At 45.7% G+C, this 20,535-nt stretch overlaps 1 protein-coding gene across 1 annotated transcript in view; it reads left to right on the top strand.

The window, feature by feature from the left end:
* LOC139348658 (netrin receptor UNC5D-like) overlaps nucleotides 1-20,000 on the top strand; it is a 144,273-nt gene extending 124,273 nt beyond the window's left edge. Inside the window, exons 10-18 of the mRNA XM_070988927.1 lie at nucleotides 1,809-1,958; nucleotides 2,844-3,056; nucleotides 3,936-4,020; nucleotides 8,539-8,710; nucleotides 11,316-11,546; nucleotides 14,443-14,592; nucleotides 15,921-16,085; nucleotides 16,338-16,516; nucleotides 18,563-20,000. Of these exons, the coding sequence (XP_070845028.1) occupies nucleotides 1,809-1,958; nucleotides 2,844-3,056; nucleotides 3,936-4,020; nucleotides 8,539-8,710; nucleotides 11,316-11,546; nucleotides 14,443-14,592; nucleotides 15,921-16,085; nucleotides 16,338-16,516; nucleotides 18,563-18,761 (1,544 nt within the window). The 3' untranslated portion in view covers nucleotides 18,762-20,000. The remainder of the gene's footprint in view (nucleotides 1-1,808; nucleotides 1,959-2,843; nucleotides 3,057-3,935; nucleotides 4,021-8,538; nucleotides 8,711-11,315; nucleotides 11,547-14,442; nucleotides 14,593-15,920; nucleotides 16,086-16,337; nucleotides 16,517-18,562) is intronic.
* The last annotated feature ends 535 nt before the right edge of the window (nucleotides 20,001-20,535 follow it).

Here is a 20,535-nt window from a genome sequence, read left to right as displayed (position 1 = left end):
TTATAATATAAATGAAGTGTCAGTCTCCTCCAAAAGTAAGAACAGCGCCCGGATGAGGACGGGAGACCAGACACAGGTCTGATTTTTCAGCTTCGCTCTATAGGCGAACAAAAATATACAACACACACACACGCGCACACACACACACACACACACACACACACACACACACACACACACACACAGAGGACGCTGAATGGGGTAAGACTTGGGTACAAGGATTTTCATTCAGACAGTGTAAATGTGCTCACATATTAATATCACTGTGTGTGATTTAAAGTGCAAGCAAGCCATGCTGTGTTGTATTTATATGTATTTGTGTGTATATATATGAATTATGCATAGATTTCTTTGTATTGTGATATAACAAAATGAATTATTAAAATGCTTTAGGGGCCAAAATGACTGCATTTAATTTTTCAGTTTGTTCACTTGAGCCTTCTGGAGATTCTTCTGTCTGTGCTGCAGTGCGCTAAATGTCCTATAACGCAGAGTAGAAAACTTAATCAATGAAGCGCGCTGTGCATTTATTGCTTTATTGCAAACATCAGTGTGTCACGAGCGACGAGTGCACACTGAACACTTGTGGTAACAAGCACAAATTGTGTCCTAAACAAATTTACGGCTCTTATGTATTATTACTTTGACTTTCTTTGGAGCCATAACTCAAGCAAAGTGTTGAACGAGAAGTACCTCATCAGGGTAATGAGTGTGCGGCATTATCGGCTGGTTTTATGTTACGTACAACAAAACTTAAGTTAATTATTCATGAATCCAAAATTAAAAATGTAATTTATCGGTGTTTTCATATTTTTTTTCCCCCCCGAATGGAGCATTTGCGGTCTCGAAACATCAGAGCTCAGAGGCGTGGTGTGTTTTGCCCCACAGATTGAGGCATATTTTTACAAGGCTGGCATTATGGGTCGCCACAGCGGCAGCTCTCAGCAGGGTATAATAAAGTTCATTTTGATAACACAGCAGTAGGCAGGGAAAGCTTTAATCTTGGTCCCTGTTCCCCTTGATAGGGGGTCTAAAACAGCCAAACCTCCATAAAATCCAGCATGTCCTCCCTCTTCATATGTTGCTGTACGCCGCTGCAGCATTTACACAGTCATGATTTCATTTCCCTCCTCTTTTTGCACTCACGTCTTTGATTATGAGTCACTGTGACAACAGCTCACCTAATTCCCAACAAAATTAATTGGCAACATACATTTGGGTGCTCCTGAAGAGGAGGCACGCTGTGTACTTAGCCGTATCTTCACTGTCATTTCACGCTCGCTGAAACAACGTCAACGAGTCATTAATCGCAAAACAATTTCACCTCACCATAAACAGATTTACCCCCCATAATTCTATAATAAATCATAAAGTTAATATGTTCTTTAGTAACTTTCTCTGTTCTGTGTGTCTTGATCGATTCTGATAGATACTGTGAGCTTTGATTCAGTGCAGCGTGCATGCACAGGGCTGCAGCACAGACGCATCGCCAGCTTCATAACATACTGTGATTCAGTGGCAATATTTCAGGTTATTTACACAGATTTTTAAACCACTATGACAACAAATTAAAGCATATTTTGACATCCCAGCTGTTGTTATTTGTCACTTTTAACTGAGACACTGGTGCAAACAGCATTCCTGCCTCCATGGTTATGATGTTATAGCAAAAGCCACATCTGGATGAAGACAGACAGAGCATCATGACATTCATCCCTGCTGATAGTGGCAGTCTAGTTAATGTGTCATCCTGCTTGAAGGTGTCTAATTGCTGACAGTGATTTGCTTTTTCTTGGTGTGTTTTTCAGCGAACCCCCTGCTTATTAATTCATCCATGCAACCTGATCTGACAGTGTCGCGTACCTACACCAGCCCCATGTGTTTCCAGGACTCCATTGACAAGGAGCTGATGGCAGAGCGCTCGCTTCTTGACCCGCTGCCTGATCTCAAGGTCAAAGGTCAGAAAATAGAATTGTTTTGAGCGCCCATGTCTGTGGGAGTCAACTGTTTCTGGAAAGACAGGAATGGCAGAGCAGAATATCGTTCTGCTGTTGCAGTCAGACGGATAATTCATCTTGTTTTGAACCTTTTTTCTCATAAATCAATCCCTTAGAAAGCTGTCATACAAAGAAAAAAAGGTCGTCAGCTTAGCGGGCATCACGAATTGACCGTTTGCCAAGACACGTCATATTTAATTACGTTGGCCCAACCTGTCAAGCTCTCCGTGCAGTTTACAATTTACAGAGATATCAGCATCAGATTTGCAACTTTAAATCTGTGTTAATTACTGTACATACGATGATGCTGAAAGACTGAAAGCTGCGTGTGCATGGAGAAAAGAAAAGAGAAAACAGAGTGTAAATGTAAAGTGCAAGACAAAAACAACTAATGAGGTTTATTAAGAGATGCTCCACGGCCTTAAAGGAAACACGGTTACCTCTCTAGCTAATAAGCACATGCTAACATTTGCAGCTCGTGTTAAGGCAGATAAAGTCTAATCCACTCTTCACAACTCGGCCCTTGAGTTTTGGGGTTTGGAAAGGTCAAGTAAAAGACGCCACCCTCCACGCTCCCGCTGCAGCCCCCTGACTTCTGCTGCAGCTTATGGAGAAATCCAGAGCTTGACAGGCTGGCGGAGTTTTGGTTTTTGAGCTATGATTGGATGAGCGCTGTCTGAGGCGTTGAACGGTTTAACTTCAAGTATTCTGTAAACAGCTTTCTTCTTCTCTTTACATATGCGTCCACATTGCCGTTGGAGTTATATTTCTGTCTTTCCTCTTGGTCTAACGTTGACGATCTGAGTTTGCTGACCTGCAAAAAAAGCCCTTTCATTGTATCTCCAGGGGTGGCCGAGAGGGCAGAGTACCATGTCATGTCCCACCCTCAGACATTTCCACGGGGCCTGGCTCCAGACTACAGAGCAGTGGGGACGACGCTGGGCAGAAGAGGCAAAAACCTCTTCGCTCCACAAGTCTCTCTGCCTCCCAGCAGGCCTCTCCACAAAGCAACTGCAGTGTTTGGTCATGCTGGAGGGAGGCTGGTGGTACCAAACACAGGTGAGGCCACGGCGGGGAAATTCTGTTCGACACATTCCTGCGTGCAAATTCGTCCAACATAAACCCAGAAGTGAGAGAGGAGCTGAGGTCTGTGTCACACGGCGCGTTGGAACAACAGCATTCTGAAGTTGTTTGACCTTGTCAGCGGCGGAAATGTGGAAATGTCATCGATCGAAAGCAACACGAACATGAATACATTATTTACTGAAGCGATGAAGTCGGACAGCATTGGCATTTTTAACCGACAGGCGCATCCTGACAAAGCCAATCAACATTTCTAAGCATACGGAGAGTTTTTCATAGTGAACACATCATGTTTAGCACCTATATTTCTTTACGTGCGTGTAGCTTCTTCTCGAGGTACGACCACGGCGACTCCCCCGTGTTAACCCTCTGCCATCTCTCCAGTTTAAGCTTTAGCATTTTAAAGAGAAAGTGTGAACTATTGTATGTAATGTAAAGCTGTGACGCTCAATCTCCCACGCTGCTCAGGCAGCTCCTTCCCGTGGCCTACATTCATCATGCTGTCCCTCGAGGGGCTTTATCTTCTGCAGCGTAGATTGGCAGTAATTGTTTATCATACAGGAGAATATGTGTGTGTGTGTGTGTGTGTGTGTGTGTGTGTGTGTGTGTGTGTGTCTGTTTAAGAACGAGACAGTCTGTGTGCGTGATTGTGACAAAGAAACTGCTGGCAGCATTGATTCACAAGGCCTTCGGGACTTGCCTCCGTCACCTTTTTCCGGGGCCGTCACCTCTCTGGCTGTCACCTTTAGTAAAGAGACCTGACAGCCGAGCAGGTGTGTGCGCGCGCGTGTGTCGTGTCGTGTGTGCGCGTCTGGCTGTGTGTTGATCGGTTTTTGCATGCCTCCTTCTCTGCAGGTATCAGTCTGCTGGTGCCTCATGGGGGGATCACAGAAGACACTACGTGGGAAATGTACATGATCATCAACCAGGAGGACAGCAGGTGAGGGACTCGCTGAGGCGACGCAGTCTGCTTCTTAGGCTGCTCTCTTTTAATCTTTCAGCCCGTCACGCAGCGTCTCTCGTCCCTCTTTCCGCCACATCGTCTCCTCCTCTCTTTGCCGAACACGCGCCGCGAGCATGCGGTCACGTGTACCGTGCACACATACAGCACAGATGCAGGCATATTCCCACCCAGCATGGGATCCTTGCTCATCTTGCAGAATCTACAGGGGAGGACATATGTGTCACAAATGCACTGGCAGCTGTAGACAGATTGCATTACTGCCTTAAGCGACTGTCTCAGCAGAGAAAGACACACTCCACGACTCCGCTAGCCTGTTTTGTGTTTGTAGACATAACTGTGACAGTATCTCCTTCCATCATGACTGGTTAGAGTGGTGGAAATTGTGAAGTCATGATGATGGGTGATATTGATTTGGTTTTTAGTTCAGCAGAACGTGATATGCAACAAAGTTTAGACGACTGTTGCCTGCCAGCGGGAGTCTATTCGCGTGACTGTGCCGTCGAGGTTTTCACAAAGCTATTACTTAAGGAGAAAATGGCGTGATAGATAAGAACCGTTTGAAAGGCAGTCTAATACCTTTGACTTTTTTTTTTGCCTCAACAGCTATCTGACAACCAGAAGTCAGTTTTTGGACATGTTCTTGATTTATGGCAGACAGTATCAATGTGTCAGCAGGTCTGTGCGAAACGCTGCTAGCAAGATATCACCTTAACATTACAGCTAACCGCCCGCGCCTCTCAATGAAATTTGATTTCTGCATCCGAGGGAGAATCAAAAGTGACATTTCAGGCCATGTGAAATTCAGCTATGGTCGCCCCCACCCACCCATTAAGTACCAAAGGTCATCAGGTTAAAGACGCAGATCAAAGGTCACTCAGAGGTTGCGGCTGAGACGTCGGTCAGGGGCCGGTTGTACCCTTCCCTGCCTGAAGTCTCTCCAATTCAGCCGAGCCGCTGCCCTCCAGGCTCCTGCTTTGCTCTGATAAGCCTGATGCTGTTTACTTCTCTGGCTGTCGTTTAAGAGGCTGCAGGAGCCGCGCACCACTGAGCTGTCAGTCAAAGCCTATCTTCTGACAGCCGCAGAGTCCACGAGAGAAATTGGATCCTTTCTTCCCATTCAAACCTCGGCCATTTACATAAGACGACGCTTTCCTCTGCAAAGAATGGGAATCGATCGGCTCTGGCTCGGTTTCAGGTGTTCGCGGGAGCTTTCCGTTCATCCTCTGGGCTTTGCGAGGTTGTTTTGTGTGTGATCTTCTCCAGCTCAGCGGGGGACGGTGGGTAGTCCAAGGGCACAGTCATAGTGTGTGACAAAATACGGCTGCATGAGGCGACTCACACAAGTTTGAGCGAATGAGTCGAGCAGAGTCGTCCTCGTTTTTTGAGCCTATTTTGCAGCGAGGCACCTATTTCTCCACAGCATCAATCAGACCTGCCTCAGACTAAGCTGCCTTTTAAATTTCTCATGCTTGTTTTCATGCCTGTGTGCCCGTTCTGTGTGTTTTCAGGTTGTCCCACTCTCATGAAAGTAAAATCTCATGAATTTGGTCCAAACTCGAGGATGAAATGATTGGATGTTGGTGCTCAAAGGCCAAAGGTGAAGGTCACCGTGACCTCTCATCCGTCCCATTCTCAGTTCATATGCTAATTATGACAACATTGTTTTATATCCAAGAAGTCAAAGGTCAAGTCCTGTGACTGTGATTAGTTTATTTTTACTGTCAGCACCAACTGAGCTGACCAACACTTCCCGAAGCCTCTCAAATGCAGATATTCTCCTCAAATTCACCATAATACCTGCCCTCAGTGAATTGCAGCTGCCTGGAGGCTGTGCAACCAGCCAGCACCGCTTTATTAACACCTCATACAGCTGCGACTAACATGTAAGCAAACAGCTGCTTGTTTACACATCCAGCAAAGGCAGAGCAACATTAGCATGAGTTGCATCACTGGTCAGCTAACAAATACTCATCTGTACTTACTCCTGAGGGAAATGAGCTGATAAATGCTCCTCTGTGTTCTCCGGTGCTGGGCAGGTTTTGTACGATGACTTTAAAGAGTATTTTCACTGAAAACAGCGACCTGCTGCTGCTGAAAGTGCAGCGAGAACAAACCAAATCCAGACAATGAATTCAAAGACATTAAAATAACTGCAGAGTCGGGTGACAGCTCTGGGGCGGGGTCACTACCAGCGACACATTTTGCATTTCACACAGTCAATATTGACCCGTTGTTCACTTAGAAATATCGATTAGTGCTTCTTTAAGTAGCTGGTGCTTGAAATGTGTGCTTACACTTCAGCGACGCCATCAGTTGCTTGTATTGAGTGAAATATTAAAGGTGAACCAACATCCAGATCTTGGAAAGTTCTACTGCGTCTGTGAAATCGTTGTGTCAAGCCTTTTGTGGCTGCAGAGTGAGCTGCCAAAAATCTGATAAATTGCTCGAAGCGCCTTTTTTTATTGGCTACCTGCCTACCATAAAATGCTAACAGTAGTTATTGATAGCCTTGGCTGTTGAGTATTAACATTTTACTCAAATTAACAGACTGTCAACACTGTTCACATCGCTTTGTGGATTACATCCGGAGCCACGAGGACACTGATTCAGAAAATGGGATTTTTTTTTTTTGTTCATCGCTGTGAGCGCCACACATTTAATTCATCCACCTCAACTGACGCTCTACATATATTAACTTTGTATGAAAACTCTAAAGCTCATTTTCTGCAGCTGCAAATTTCTAACCCCGTAATTGTGCGAGAGCTTGAGAGACGGACTGTCAAACGCTAATGAGGCATTGTCAAAATGTTTTTTTTATAATCGTGGACTGAGGAAAGGATAAAGAATGAATGTCGTGTGGACGACGTGTGAAAGGCGTGTTGTATGTGCCTCACATATAAGACAAGATGTAACTAATAACCCCAATCTACTATCTGCACTTAAACCATCAACCTGGAGTGATACCTCTTTGTTCTCACAACCACAATCAGAGATGCTAAATAACCATCTTTAATCTTTGCTCACAGGCAATCTGGATAATTACCTTCGTCTCAGCAGCAGGTAACCTTGGTTTCCTCCTAGCCCGGGGCTGATTAGCGCAAAAGTGCAGCTGCACTGCTGTCTGGATGTATGATTTTATTTTTAGACAGCGGCTCATAACCTCTTTTAATTTTTTAGTGTTGATTGGTAACAGCATAATGAAGAATAAAGTTTCACACAGCACAAGAAACGGGTAGAATAACAGCAGTCGAAGCACCTCAACCACACGTGGTGCCCCGGGGGGGCGCTGCCATCTCAGCACGCACACGTGCTCGTACATCACACCTCACCTTCCCACCTCGTCTTATTCATTTAACACTTGTCATGCCTCTTACAGGTAATTGTTGCAGGGATGGAAAGGATGAGAACATCCTGCTGCAGTGCTTCTTCTTAAAGTCACCAACTCAGTGCTGCTGCTGGCATTCATGACGTACTGCACTAATTGGAACAATTAGTCGACAGAAAATCTATCAAAGTGCCAAACAATTGTTGCTTCCAGCCTCTTCGATGTGAGGATTTGTTTTATATCACAGAACAGGCCGGACAAATCAAGACATCTAGGAAATAGTGATGGACAGTTGATTAATTCCCAATTTATTGCAACTAACTTATAACAACTAAGTGTTGCTAATGCTTTTTCTACATTGTGTACAAACAACAAATAATGCACCACGGGCATTGATTGAGGTCAGTCAACCCTGCGTTTGAACGCTGCTCTGTCTTGTGAATACTCCCGTATAGTACTCACGAGTACTTAGTATGGAATTGGGACGCGGCGTTTGACTTGGTTGTAAATGGGCTCACGTAGCACAGTGTTGATGTGCGTTTATGAGGTGTAACCTGTAGAAATTATACTTGTGATGTCTCACTCTGGCTCTGCTGGTGTCTCCTGCGCTTCTGTGCAGATGTGTGGGTGCATCTGCGCCTGCATGTCAGGGGTTTGTCCCTGCTGCTGTTGTATTAATGATGCTGAGAAATATCCATGCTGCTCCAAATGACAACAGCACCAATATTGTGTCCTGTATATGCGAGGTGTCCAGCCGGGCCAACTGCATGACTGATGGTGGTCCCATTGATTGCTCTCAGTCTTCAGGGCTTCCAGCCAAGATTGGGCCCCCGGCCAAGAGCAGCTTGGCCCAGCTAATCTGTCACCAGGCTGGCCAGAGCAGGCTTCATAAGCTCCATCGACCCACGAAGCTTACACGCTGGGTGCTAAAGCCTGTCCTCCCCAGCCCCACTGTCCATTAGTCTTGGTGCTTTAATCTCCCTCTATCTGTGTGTCTGTGTGTCAGCTAGTCAGGGATTGATTCATTATGAGCGTCCAAGGGTTTGAGTTTACTTCGGTCACAGGCGAGGGTCACACTCTGCTACCTGAGTGCTCGTTAAAGCCGTGATCCATTAGAAGTTCACGTCATGAGATTTGTTGTTTTAACACGTGCTCCTCTGTGTGTGCAGCTCCGTGTCCGAGGAGGGGTCGGAGATCTTTCTGAGCCCCGCGGTGACGTACGGCCCGCCAGGCCTCGACTTGTCCTGCCCCATAGCCATGACCATAGCCCACTGCGCCGAGGTTGCTGCTGACAATTGGACCGTTCGGCTAAAGAGACAAACGCAGGACAACAAGTGGGAGGTGAGCCGTTTCTGTTCAGCTTCAGCCCTAATTATCAGGTCCGGGTTCTCCACTGCGGCATGAATGCAGAATGTTAACCAGTGCAAACACACAACTTTCCCCAGCGCCTGAATATCAGTACCGTCTGATAAAACTGCTGCAACTTACTTTGATGAAAATTTTCATCCTGCAGTGTAGTCATGCAAGCGCGGAGCCGATTTCAGGGCTGCCAGCTCAGATTCGTCATTCTGCATAAAATTCAGCCTTTCAAGCTCTACGTCATGCTGTCATGTTGTACATCCAACAGAAATGTCAGACCAAATGCAAATGATGGCTGCTAGTCAGTGAAACATCCCTTTCTCTTCCAGCTTAATGATAATGGTACTTTGAAGCGTCGCTCGATCGTGAATCCGCGAATTCTGAATTGCAGCCGTTCGTGAAATTTGAACACAAAAAAAAAGCAGAATTTACATTACAAGGAAGAAAAACACAATTATGTTTGTGCATACTGCACATGGCTTCTGTTCGTCTGTTTGTTTTTTGGTATTTATTATACGGCAAAACTGTAATGAAATGTCTGTTATGGTTTCATTACGCTATTATAATCCTGCAAGGTCCAGCTGCATCGGATCAGGAACACGTTCAGTTTAATAAGTTCAGACAAAGACATGAGGGAATATGTGTCATTTCAATCATTATACTGGGGCCGCAATGACAACAACTACCAGTGAGATGAATATTTAATTTTTGAATTTAGATTTGTGTGACTTGCAGAAAATGCTTTCCACCAAACAGACGCAGCTGCTTTGACATTATAATTTTCATCTCGATCAAGTGACCATTTGGGAAATCACTGCGTCCTGCTGAGTGAGTTGTAGCCAGAGGTAAAACACGGCGACGCGTGTTATAATGACACAATGCACAAGAACCAGCCATAGACAGCTTTAACAGACAGTCATTTAGCTTCATTACAGATGACATTTGCTTGCACTCAAAGTGCTTCTGGTGAAAACCCGTCACAGGTTAATGTCCTCAGTCTAGTTTGCTGCTTCAATGTGAGGTCAGAAAGAGAAAAAGCTGCCAAGTGTCCTTCTTAAAAGATTCAAGGCTTTATTGCCATAAATACAATAAAGTGCTGCAATCGCTGCTGAGAGATTTTCTTCTCACGTCAGTGAAATAACACCTCCGAAATGTCCCTCAACTCTGCCCTGTAGAGCTACTTCACAGTCTCACAGAGACGCCCGGCCTCAATGCCGACACCCTCTATCTCTTTCTCGTGCCTTCTCGGCAGAGTAGACACATCTAAGATGCTCTTTTAATGTTTAACTAACCTCATCAAAAAGCTTTGGGGACCTCATTGAGGCGGAGTGACCCCAGAGCCACCGAGTTTGCGTGACCTCGGAGCGCCTGAGGCTCTATCCCGGCCCGGTCCTTTCACTCTGTGTGACATTTACACAGATGTAATTTGCCAGCAGTCGTGTTGCACAAAAAGGGAGCTATCAAAAGACCCATCACTGACGGGAGCCATGTGCCACCGGAAAGGAGAGAGAGAGTCGGAGGAGAGGGGGGAGACGGAGCGACGGATGCAGACAGGTTCAGAGAAAGAAGAGATGTTCTCCAAGAAAATGTTACACCGTGACCCGTCTCTGCCACTGCGAAATAATGAGCCCTTTATCTTAGGAGCGGATGCTCACTCAAAACCTAATCTCTGGAATTAGTGATATAATGGGAGATGGAGGTCTTTCTCCCCCTCTGTCTTCCTCTCTTCCCCTCTCTCTCGCTCCGTCTGCCTCTCAGTGCCATTCCCATTAAGGCTTGCACTTTTGTACTGCCAGAGTTTGACTCCATCATTTCTCCCCGGCTGCCTGGCGGGGATGAGCTATGTCATGGAGATCCTTCATGTCTGCTGCAGCACTAATGGGGCAGGTTTAGGAATCTGTGGCCCACTAAATTACCCTGCATTGCCTGATATGCCTCAGCCATGCCATATGCAGAGGGGACCTGTGGGTCACAGTTATGTTTCAGAGGTGATTCAGGGCGGCTTGAGCGCGTGATGAAGAGCAATTGGCCATCGGATACAACTGCACCCCGCTAATCCGTTTTGTCAGTGTTACTGTATCCCCATCTGTTTAGCGAGATGTGTGATTATTCATTTGGCCGTCGTTCAGGTTTGTACACTTCCTGATTCAGAGTCAGTGTTTCAGAGAAAGTTCCATTTTACCGTCTGCGAGGTGTCTTAATAACATCCTTAACGCAGTCACTTACTGGCTTGTTACATAACCGCATTACCATTTCTTCTTTGTGTCTATTTTTCTGCGGGTGATGAGCTAATAAATAATAGATAGAATAATAAAGTAGCATTGCTCACATTACACAGGCTGAATGGAGCTCAGCTTTCAGTGGAAGTTAAAGCCTCTTTTTCCCTTTGCAAACAAAGTCATGGCAGTAATTGAAATGTTAGCAATCAGGAAGCAGCGCGCCCTGCGCCGCTGTGTGAAGCTAAAGATCAGAAATCACCAGCATCCTTCCAATACTGACTTTTCATGATTAACCCTCTGACAAAGAACATGTGCTTAATGCAGCTTAACCGAATCTGGTCTCTCCTGATGTCTCGTCCCCCCAAAAGGAAGTGATGTCAGTGGATGAGGAGAGCACGTCCTGCTACTGCCTGCTGGAGGCCCAGAGGTGCCACGTGCTGCTGGAGCATCCGGGTCGCTACGCCCTGACGGGGGAGCCGCTGAGCCAGGAGGCGGCCAAGCGGCTGAGGTTGGCTGTGTTTGGCAGTCCGGACGCCGGCAACTCTCTGGGTTTCACCCTCAGGGTTTACTGCGTGGACGACACGCCGCATGCGTTTCAGGTACGAGGGAGGACGTAGAAGGAAACGACGAAGAACAGGGGAGGATGCAATGTCACAAGACAGAGAAATTTGCTTTTGATTGATTTCATTTTACTTTGACGTGACAGGTCGTGAAAGAAACTGTGGGAGTAAAGCTGAACAGTTTCTGTAAGAAAGAAAGAAACTTCACTTTGGCTCAGCAGCACTTTAAGCTTAGCGCTAACGTTAGCACGCTCACAGTGACAATGCTATCATGCCCATGGTTAGCAATTCATGTTTGATGCAAACATGCGCTAATGAGCACTAAAATGAGCACAACTGAGGCTGAATCTCGTTATTTCTGTGGGTATTTATTCAGAGTCAAACATGGTGATGGTTAAAAATGAAGGCATCACTGATGTCATTTTAATTCATCCTGCGCTGGAGATGAACGTCTTTACTGAATTTCATGGCAAATCATCCAATAGTTTCCTGACATTTCCCTCAAAATAACAAATGTCAGTGTCATGGTGGTACCTGAGGGAAAGTCAGAGGATCTCCAGTCTGATACAGAGCCTTCAGTCTGGAGTGAAGAGGCGGACAGACACCGCCATAACATTGCCGTCCATAGAGCCTCCAACAGAACTGGAATAGGCACCATAACATGATATAAATATATGATATCAGAGATTTTAATTGCAAGGGCTTGGTGGTGCGGCTGGTGGTTTTGCCTGGAAGAATTGCTGTCTGGGTTTTTTTGTGCTCCACTGAAGATCTGCCTGTTCAGTAACATTGCCACTGGGAGATGCTTGATGACTGGGAGACAAAGAGGGACTTTTAATTACAAAGACAACAGATGCTCCAAGGTTGCTTCTCTGCCCTTTCTTTGCGTAATTTAATTTGCTCTCTGTTAATTAAATGTGTTTCAGCGTTACGTGCCACATGACAAGTACTCCGACGCGTTAAAATGAGCCACGGTCTCGGGCGCAGCACCACTTCATCATCGCGCTCTTCAGTGGTGCTTTGTGGAAAGTTCTGCCCTCGACCTCACCGTCAAAAGCACAAACGCACCTCTTTTTGTTCAAGCGCTCTGCAGCTAAAGTTGTTTTTTTTTAGCAAGAGTAATTTGTTTCTTTATTAAACACACACCGCTTTTCTGAAGTAGCGCTGACAGTCGTCCCGTCCGGCCTCTCGCCCCGCTTCCTTTTGGCTTCATTCGAGAGGCAGAATTGCATGTGAACAAAGAGAAATTGGATGTAGGTGCCAAGAGCCAACTCGCTCCACCTCTCCATCAGTCAGACGTGGTTATTTGTTCATTTGCTCTTTTTTTTTGCCAGCTTTTATTTGTGCTTCATACGACAATTAATTTCCCCTGCGAGCTTGCAGCAGGAATTGATCGGGTTGCAGACAGCCTGTATGCTTTGCGTTCCCCCCTCCCTCTGCGCTGTGACTGAGCGGATAAACACCCGGCATACAGCGCTCAAACAAGCCCACCCCTCCCTGCAGTCCCAAGATATAGAAAATGTAAACACAAGCATGCAAGTATAGACCACCACACAGGCGGAAAGAAAAATTATATTATCACAAAGCAGGAGGCCAGAAAGTAGAATATTGACAAAAGACTTTTGATTTTTTCTCTGTTTATGTCTCGTCTTTGTTTACGACCAGTATGTCTGGCTAAGAGTCCGGGCTGCGGTCTTTATCTGATTTTTGGGCTCTGGACTCGTGCAGCATGCTGTTTGATGCCTTTCGTGTCTGTTTATGCTTTGTGAGCAGCAGCGGCTCTCTGGGGCCGCCGCTGAGCTTTTCACCTTTTAAGGGCCAATCACTGCGGATGCGTTGTGAAGCTTAAAAACTCACAGTGCACCACTCTGCTTTTAGGTTTCATTTAGAGTTGTATTTTTTTTTTTTATATCACGGTCACAGCGTTTCGGCAGCGTGCAAAAAGCAGCGACAGATAGAAGTCGAGGTTTCCAGCTCAACAAAAACTCTTACTTTGGGTATTAATTTGTGTTGTGGGGAAAGCTTTTATATTTCTTTCCCTTTTATTTGGTCACATTTCTAAAACCCTTTTCTGGGATTTGATTCTCGTGAAAGTTTTTCAAAAGGAGGATCACGTGCAGCCAGTGAAACTGCAAAATTAAGGCTGCAAGTAACGAGCATTCTCATTATCAGTTAATCTGCTGCTTCTTTTATCAATTAATCGATTAATCATTTGGTCTATAAAATGTCAGAAAACAGAAATCAATTTAACAACTTCCTGAAGCCAAGCTTCCAAGCTGACGTCTTCAAAGTGTTTGTTTTGTCTGAATAAATGTCCAAAACCTGCATTCAATCCACAGGGACTCCACCAATCAGGAGGCTTAAACTAACTGTTATGCTTTAGGGTTTTGCTTCAGCCGTTTCCTGTTTTATTTTGAAGGCGACCCTCCTCATGTGTCATGTTTGGTTTTACTTCCTGTCTGTGTTTTCCTGCCTGTTTTCTGGATCACCTGTGTTTCATTAGTCAATTAGCCTCTTGTGTATTTAGTGCATGCGTTTTCCCTCTTCAGCTGTCGGTCTGCGCTGATGGTTCGAGTTTTCCTCGTGTCAAAAATGTCTTAAAAATGATTAATGGACTATCAATACAGTTGACGATTAATCTGATTAATCAGCTACTTGTTTCAGCTCTTTAAAGTTTGCCCTTTTTTAATTCAACTCTTTAATGATAAGTGATAACACTTGAAAATGAGGCTCAGATGTGTGAGGATCTAAGTTTATCATAGATTTTTGTGAATTATCAGTCAGCAGAAACGTTTAGTTTCATGTGTGTTGCACCTGAATCCAGGCTTGGTCCACAGAGTCTATCAACCAGATAAATATATCTTCCGTTTTTCCTCTGCTTCCTTTAATCCTTGGCCCACCTCCCAAAAAAACAACCCACACCTTTCCTTATCAGGAGGTGGCAGTGGGCGAGCACAGCAGGGGCGGGCGGCTGCTGGAGGAGCCGAAAATGATGCTGTTCCGGGGAAACACTTTCAGCCTCCAGGTGTCCATCCAGGACGTCCCACAGTTACTCTGGAGCATCAAGCCTTTCACCACCTGCCAGGTAGACAGTTTATATCTGTGACTTTGTGTCAGTAAAGCGGCATGAAGCGGCGATCAGGTTTACCACGCGTGCGTCTCGGTTCTGATTTAAAATGAGCTTCGCAGATCAACAAACAGAACAAAGCTGTGCGCCTTTATCTTCTCAGGTTCCAACTCTGCCAGTTTCCCATTTTTTACTTGGTCACATCAAAGTCACAGGACAGCAGCAAGGGCACAGCAGGAGATCGCTAAAGCTAGCTGTCTCACCCACACATACACCCTTACGATATTAATTATGACTGCCAGGCAGGCACACACGCCCACACATCTCCTAGTTATCCTCCTAGGGGTCTACATGCTGCATGCTCTTCCCTTCCCTGTGATGTTTATTCCACCAGTGACATCCTATTAGCAGAATTAGACCACCATAGTGGCCCCAGAATACTAACAAGGTTCTCTTGGAGTGGGAAGAGCCACTATATGAGGGTCCTATGGGGAAGATGACTGAAGGCTTTCATTCAGACATTACTCTTGCCCAAAGGAGGCTTTTACAAGTAGCCATCCTCCTGTCTGATGGATCTGAAGAGGGGATGATTCATCTGTAAAGCAGTGTTTTTGACCTGTTCTCACTGTCTGGGTCACGCAGTAGTTAGTAATGGAAGTCGAAATTGGCCTTTTATATTCCATTCACCCCAAAAGCTCTGTGACTTTTGGTTTCCCAGCCACCGCTTTCAGGGGAAGTGCAGTGCAATCTGGGTAAATTAAGGCATCTCTGTCCTAATTCCATAATCACATTACTGTTCCTGATCTAACAGATTGGCATATTAGGAGTACCAGAATTTGGATGAAGAAAACATGAGAAGCCAATGCGGTAAATATGGCTCGGAAAGTCTGAGTTTAATGCTGCAGGCTCCACATTTACTGGAAAAGGATGATTTTGTGTCATTACGTGGACTACTTCAGCTGATAATGTAGGCTTAGGTCTGTAATATTATCCGCCTAATGAATGCATGTGAGATGAGCCACACTGTAGGGTAAAGTCATTATTTCTCTCCCATGTCTTTAGATTTATTTTTGCACTTATGACTTGGGCTCTTTCACGTGTTAACAGGATAGCTCTTAACGTCGGTGCTCTTTCTGGTGCCTAAACTGCTTGATTAGGTTACGTCATCGATTGGCTAAAGAGGCCACTCGTTCGCTCTTAACTAATCACGTAAACAGCAGAGTGGGTGGCAAAGCAGGACTCGGGTAACGAACATCTTTCGCAGGGATTTAATGAGTCCGTTGTCTCCTCCGCCTAATCCTTTCATCGCTCTCCCTGTCGGCCCTCCGCCTCCCCTCCCCCCGCAGGAGTTCTCCTTTTCTCAGGTGTGGGCCAGTAACCAGCGTCCCCTGCAGTGTGCCTTCTCTCTGGAGCGATACAGCCACTCCTCGTCCCAGCTCTCCTGCAAGATCAGCGTCCGACAGGTGAAAGGCGAGGAGCAGATACTACAGGTCTACACGTCCGTGGTGGAGGTGAGTGGCGCTCGCAGAGAGAGGCGGCGTGAGCTCGGCGCGTGGGCAGCCATGCAGCCTGTTAATAGCTTCTTTTATTACACTGACTAATTCTTGATTTGATTTAAGAGCTCGCTTAATGAGGCTCTCTGGGAGCTTTTCATGTACAGATTGCAAATTGTTTTGATCCTTGTCCTTGTCTTCATGTTGCGATTTTCAGCCGCAGCATCAGGATCACCCTCACACCTCTCACCTTTCTGTTCTTGCTACCAGAATGAAAAGGGAGCGGTTCCCTTTTTCACTCAGTCAGACTGCACCATCACCTCGCAGACAGGGTCAAGGGCCTTTAAGATCCCCCTGTCCATCCGTCAGCGGATCAGCGCCACCTTTGACACCGCTAATGCCAAGGGGAAGGACTGGCAGCTCTTGGCTCAAAAGCTCCACATTGACAGGTATGAGTTGTGGCACTCTGAAACCCGCATTTCATTTTCATTCTTTATTTTATGCAATTGTCATCTACCTATTGTTGAGTCATCTATGTGTCACCCAAGCTCAGATACGTGACTCAGCCGCTTTGTTTCGTCTGGCTGTTGTTACAGAATAACGACTAGAAAGCAGGACTGCTGCGTGTTCAGGTCTCTCCACTTTGAATACTATTTTTAATCTGGAATTTAGGCACCGTGTCAACCCTAATCTTCCATCACCAACCAGCCCTCAGTAACACGCCACGCTGCTGATTTCATTATAGATCGAGAAACACGTGCGCAGAGGGAGAGGGGAGAGATGCGAGGGCCAGCTTCAGCACAGTGAGAATAACTGGAGAGAAGATGCCGTGTTTAGCAGAAATCTGAAGGAAGGTCTCAGAGCGCTGACAGGCCAGCCTCTGGCAAGAAAATGTGTTCATGTTAGCACTCTTCATTAGCATCAGCTCTGCATGTGTTCCATCCCTCAACCCTCAACCCCTGCTAAACTCTCCAGAGGTTGTGCCAGGTCAGTACTTGCGTGGGCTGCGGAGGGTTTTAGTTGTCTGGTACGGGCTGATCTCTGTTTGTGCTTCAGAGGAGAAGTAAGTAATCACCTGCGTGTAGCATGAAGGCTCTGTGGCCTTGTTCAGACTGCCAGCTTAAATCCATTTTTTGCACATCCAGATTGATTTTAGGACGTGTGGACAGCGAAAACCCAAGTGAAATGTGATTTTTGCATGTGGAGGTTGTCTGAAACACAACTCTAGTCGGACTTCTGCAGACGCGTCGGGACGCTCCAGCCGCTCAAATCGGATTTCACACACGACAACGACATCGGCTGCAGAGAGGTGCATCAGAGCGCGTGTAGCTACTGCCACCTACGTCGCTGCCACAGCAGCCCGTCTTAAAGGTCCGATTTGAAAAACAAATCTGATTTGCCTGCAGTCTGAACAAAGCTCTGCGCAGCCAGCTCCATCGAGCTCTTGAGGGAAAAAGTTCTAAAAGCGAAAAAGGGAAAAAAGGGAAAAATTAACTAAGAAACTGTGACTGAAACTATGTGATTAAGGAATTTCACTTAAACCAAGTCTGCAAACAAACATCTGTGACTGAGAAGTGGGAAAGGATTTCAGAGTTTTTTCACCCCAGTCGAACGCACCAAAAAGCATGTAATGGGAACTTCTCTACCAGGTTAAGCTGATTTTTGTAATTATTTCTCCGAATGTGAGGCAACAGTATCCGAGCACAGAGGGAAAGAGGGATCGAGAGGGAAAGGTGGGAGAAGGCAACAAAGGGAATCCCAGCGTAATGAAACAGTGCACTCTGTTGGATATGTGTCCTAACAGCAGCAGAGGAGGAGAAATCAGCTTGTTTTTCATACAGTGAAACATGTGTCCACACCGGACGCTGGAGCTGAAGTTTACCCGAACCTTCAGTAACCTCGGGACAAACCAGCTAAGTTCAACTGGGCTGACTATTCCTTAGTAATTCTTAAAAACGACAACATACTACTATTCATTTACACAAAAGTATGTTGAACGATAGTAAAATGTACGGAATTTCGGACGGGCCCAATGTCTTCTTCTGCTCTTCTGTTTGAAAAAAATAACCCTGGTGATGTCATAGTGATGTCATCAGGGTTGTCTCGGGCTGAGAGCCCGCATTACAAACTGGAGGTGCAGTTGGAAAGGATCGAGGCAGGACAGATGTGATGAAAGCAGCTGTTGTACGACCTGCAACTGGGAATTTAGGATTCAGTGCTATTGCCCATATTAGCGCCTAAAAATCAGGATATTTTGGGATGATTATGTGCATTATCTGTCTCTTCTGAGTCCCCCTAGTGTACGGAATTACGATGCTAAATGACTGCAGCAGCCCTTTAAAACTGTCTTGCCTTTGGCCTTCTTATCATAATCAGTGCAGAGCAATCACTTCATTACTGAACCACTATTAACTGACACTCTCACTCATTCTCAGCAATTACTGCTCGCCATGTGATCTACTCTACTATAATGCTCTGTTTTCCCTGGCCTGTAGGAACCTGTGCTACTTTGCATGTCAGGAGAGCCCATCATCAGTGATTCTGAGTCTGTGGGAAGTCCAGCACCAGGACTCGGGGGACCTGGACTCTCTGGCCAGTGCCCTTGAGGAAATCAGCAAGGTCCAGTCCCCCAGGACCGCCACTCTTGGCTGCAGCAGAGAAGAGCGGGACTCAGAATTCACTAAACTTGGGTAGGTCAGTCAGGTCAGATAGAGCAGATCAAATAATGAACTTTTACTGCATGAACAGTGATGATCAGGTGTACTAGCTAAGCTACGGTGAGGAGGAGGACACGCAGACAGGGCAGCAGGGAAACTCAGTTTTGGACTGTTACTAAAGGAAAACCTCTGCTAAACCAAATAGCACACACAGACAGGAAGCAAGGAACAACCAGGAGAGAGGAACGAGTGGGAAGCAAGAGCAGAAAGGGCCATCTTTGATTGAGAAATGTCAACTTCTGACACTTCTGAAAATGGGTCCGATAACCTGTACCAAGGATTAAGAAGATCTGTGTGAAGAGGATTGTCCGCCTGGGACGGAGCGTGTTTCAGACAGACTGCCAGTCAGGATGGTGTTGTGACCTTCGCTGGATCGGATGCGCTGGCACTTGCCCTCGAACAGTCATCCGGTCTGTCAAAATGTTTGGTGTAATGTCATTATGTTGTCATTCATTTTCGAGATCTCCTATTGCTTCTTTTTCTTTTCCGCACCGTGTGTCTGATGTTACTGCTGGAGGCAGAGGAGCGAGCTGAGGAACGGCGGGTTTGAATTTTGTCGTCCCGTCCGTACCGCGTGGTCGACAACACTGATTAGCATTTAAAAAGATCTGATGCTGTGTTAAAAAAAATGTATGAGAGATGACTTTCTAAAGGCTTTTACAGTGCTAAATTGGCATGGATCACATGGATAACCATCATTGTGAGAAACACCCACATGTAGAACGTTTCCAAACCCAAGAGCAGAACAAAGGCTGCAAAAGAGGATAAGTCACACCACCGTGCAATGCAAAGCAGCTGGTGCATAATGTCTATGATATGATATGATATGATATGATATGATATGATATGATATGATATGATATGATATGATATGACCAGACAGACAGACAGTGGGAACATGACATACACTGCAAATTGGTGGTGCAGTTTAATGGCTCGTACTTTCAAGACCCTCTGGGACTTTTTTCCTGATTTTTGAATTTAAATTTTGACTTTTGATGTGAGGCTTGACTGGAGCTGCTTTTTTTATGATCATCTGCTTCGTCAGATTCCCGGACGTAATTGTTTGGAGACACTCGCGCTCCCGCTCCTGTGGCTTCTCTTCCCAGGCAGAGCCAGCATCCACTTGAACAAGGATATCCTGATCAGGGTGATCCTTCATTCAGTTGCTCCACCTGCCCCTAAACTTAATAAAGTGACTTTGTGTTGAACTCTGTGTTGGCTCTCTCTTTTCATCTACTTCATGAATTAAATTCTTGAAAATCCTGGCAGCCCACATACTGCACAGTGGAGAAATCAGCAGTAAATCTTCAAAAACTGTATTGAGCAAGGAGATGAAACAGAGACCCATACAAAGTCCAATCTTCAGAAAGATGTAAAAGAGCTAAGAGAGCGCCCGTTAAGTTTGGATGGCAGATCATTGCTAATTTACCAGTCGGATGCTGCATTGTGTTTGAATGCTTTTTGAACTGCACCTAAAGCCTAAACAGGATTGAGTCGTCACTTTACGTGTGAAAGAGGTTTCTTTTCGACATCCCTGACAGCCTGGCATTGGGCCAATTAAATAGCTAGTATTTGTTTTAGATGTTGGAAAGCTTGGTTATTAGATGTTCTGAAAGGCATATTTTGACATTTTCTATTGGTTTTCTTGCCAAGAGTTACAGGAGAAGATCAATACCGCTCTTAAAGCTCCTGTATATATGAAGCTATAGCCTGCAATTAGCTTAGCTTAGCATATAGACTAACCAGGG

Source organism: Chaetodon trifascialis, chromosome 20 (assembly GCF_039877785.1).
Source record: "Chaetodon trifascialis isolate fChaTrf1 chromosome 20, fChaTrf1.hap1, whole genome shotgun sequence".
In the NCBI taxonomy this organism is placed as follows: Eukaryota; Metazoa; Chordata; class Actinopteri; order Chaetodontiformes; family Chaetodontidae; genus Chaetodon; species Chaetodon trifascialis.
The sequence above is the reverse complement of the archived record's forward strand: the minus strand, read 5'-3'. Positions and strand labels throughout refer to the sequence as shown.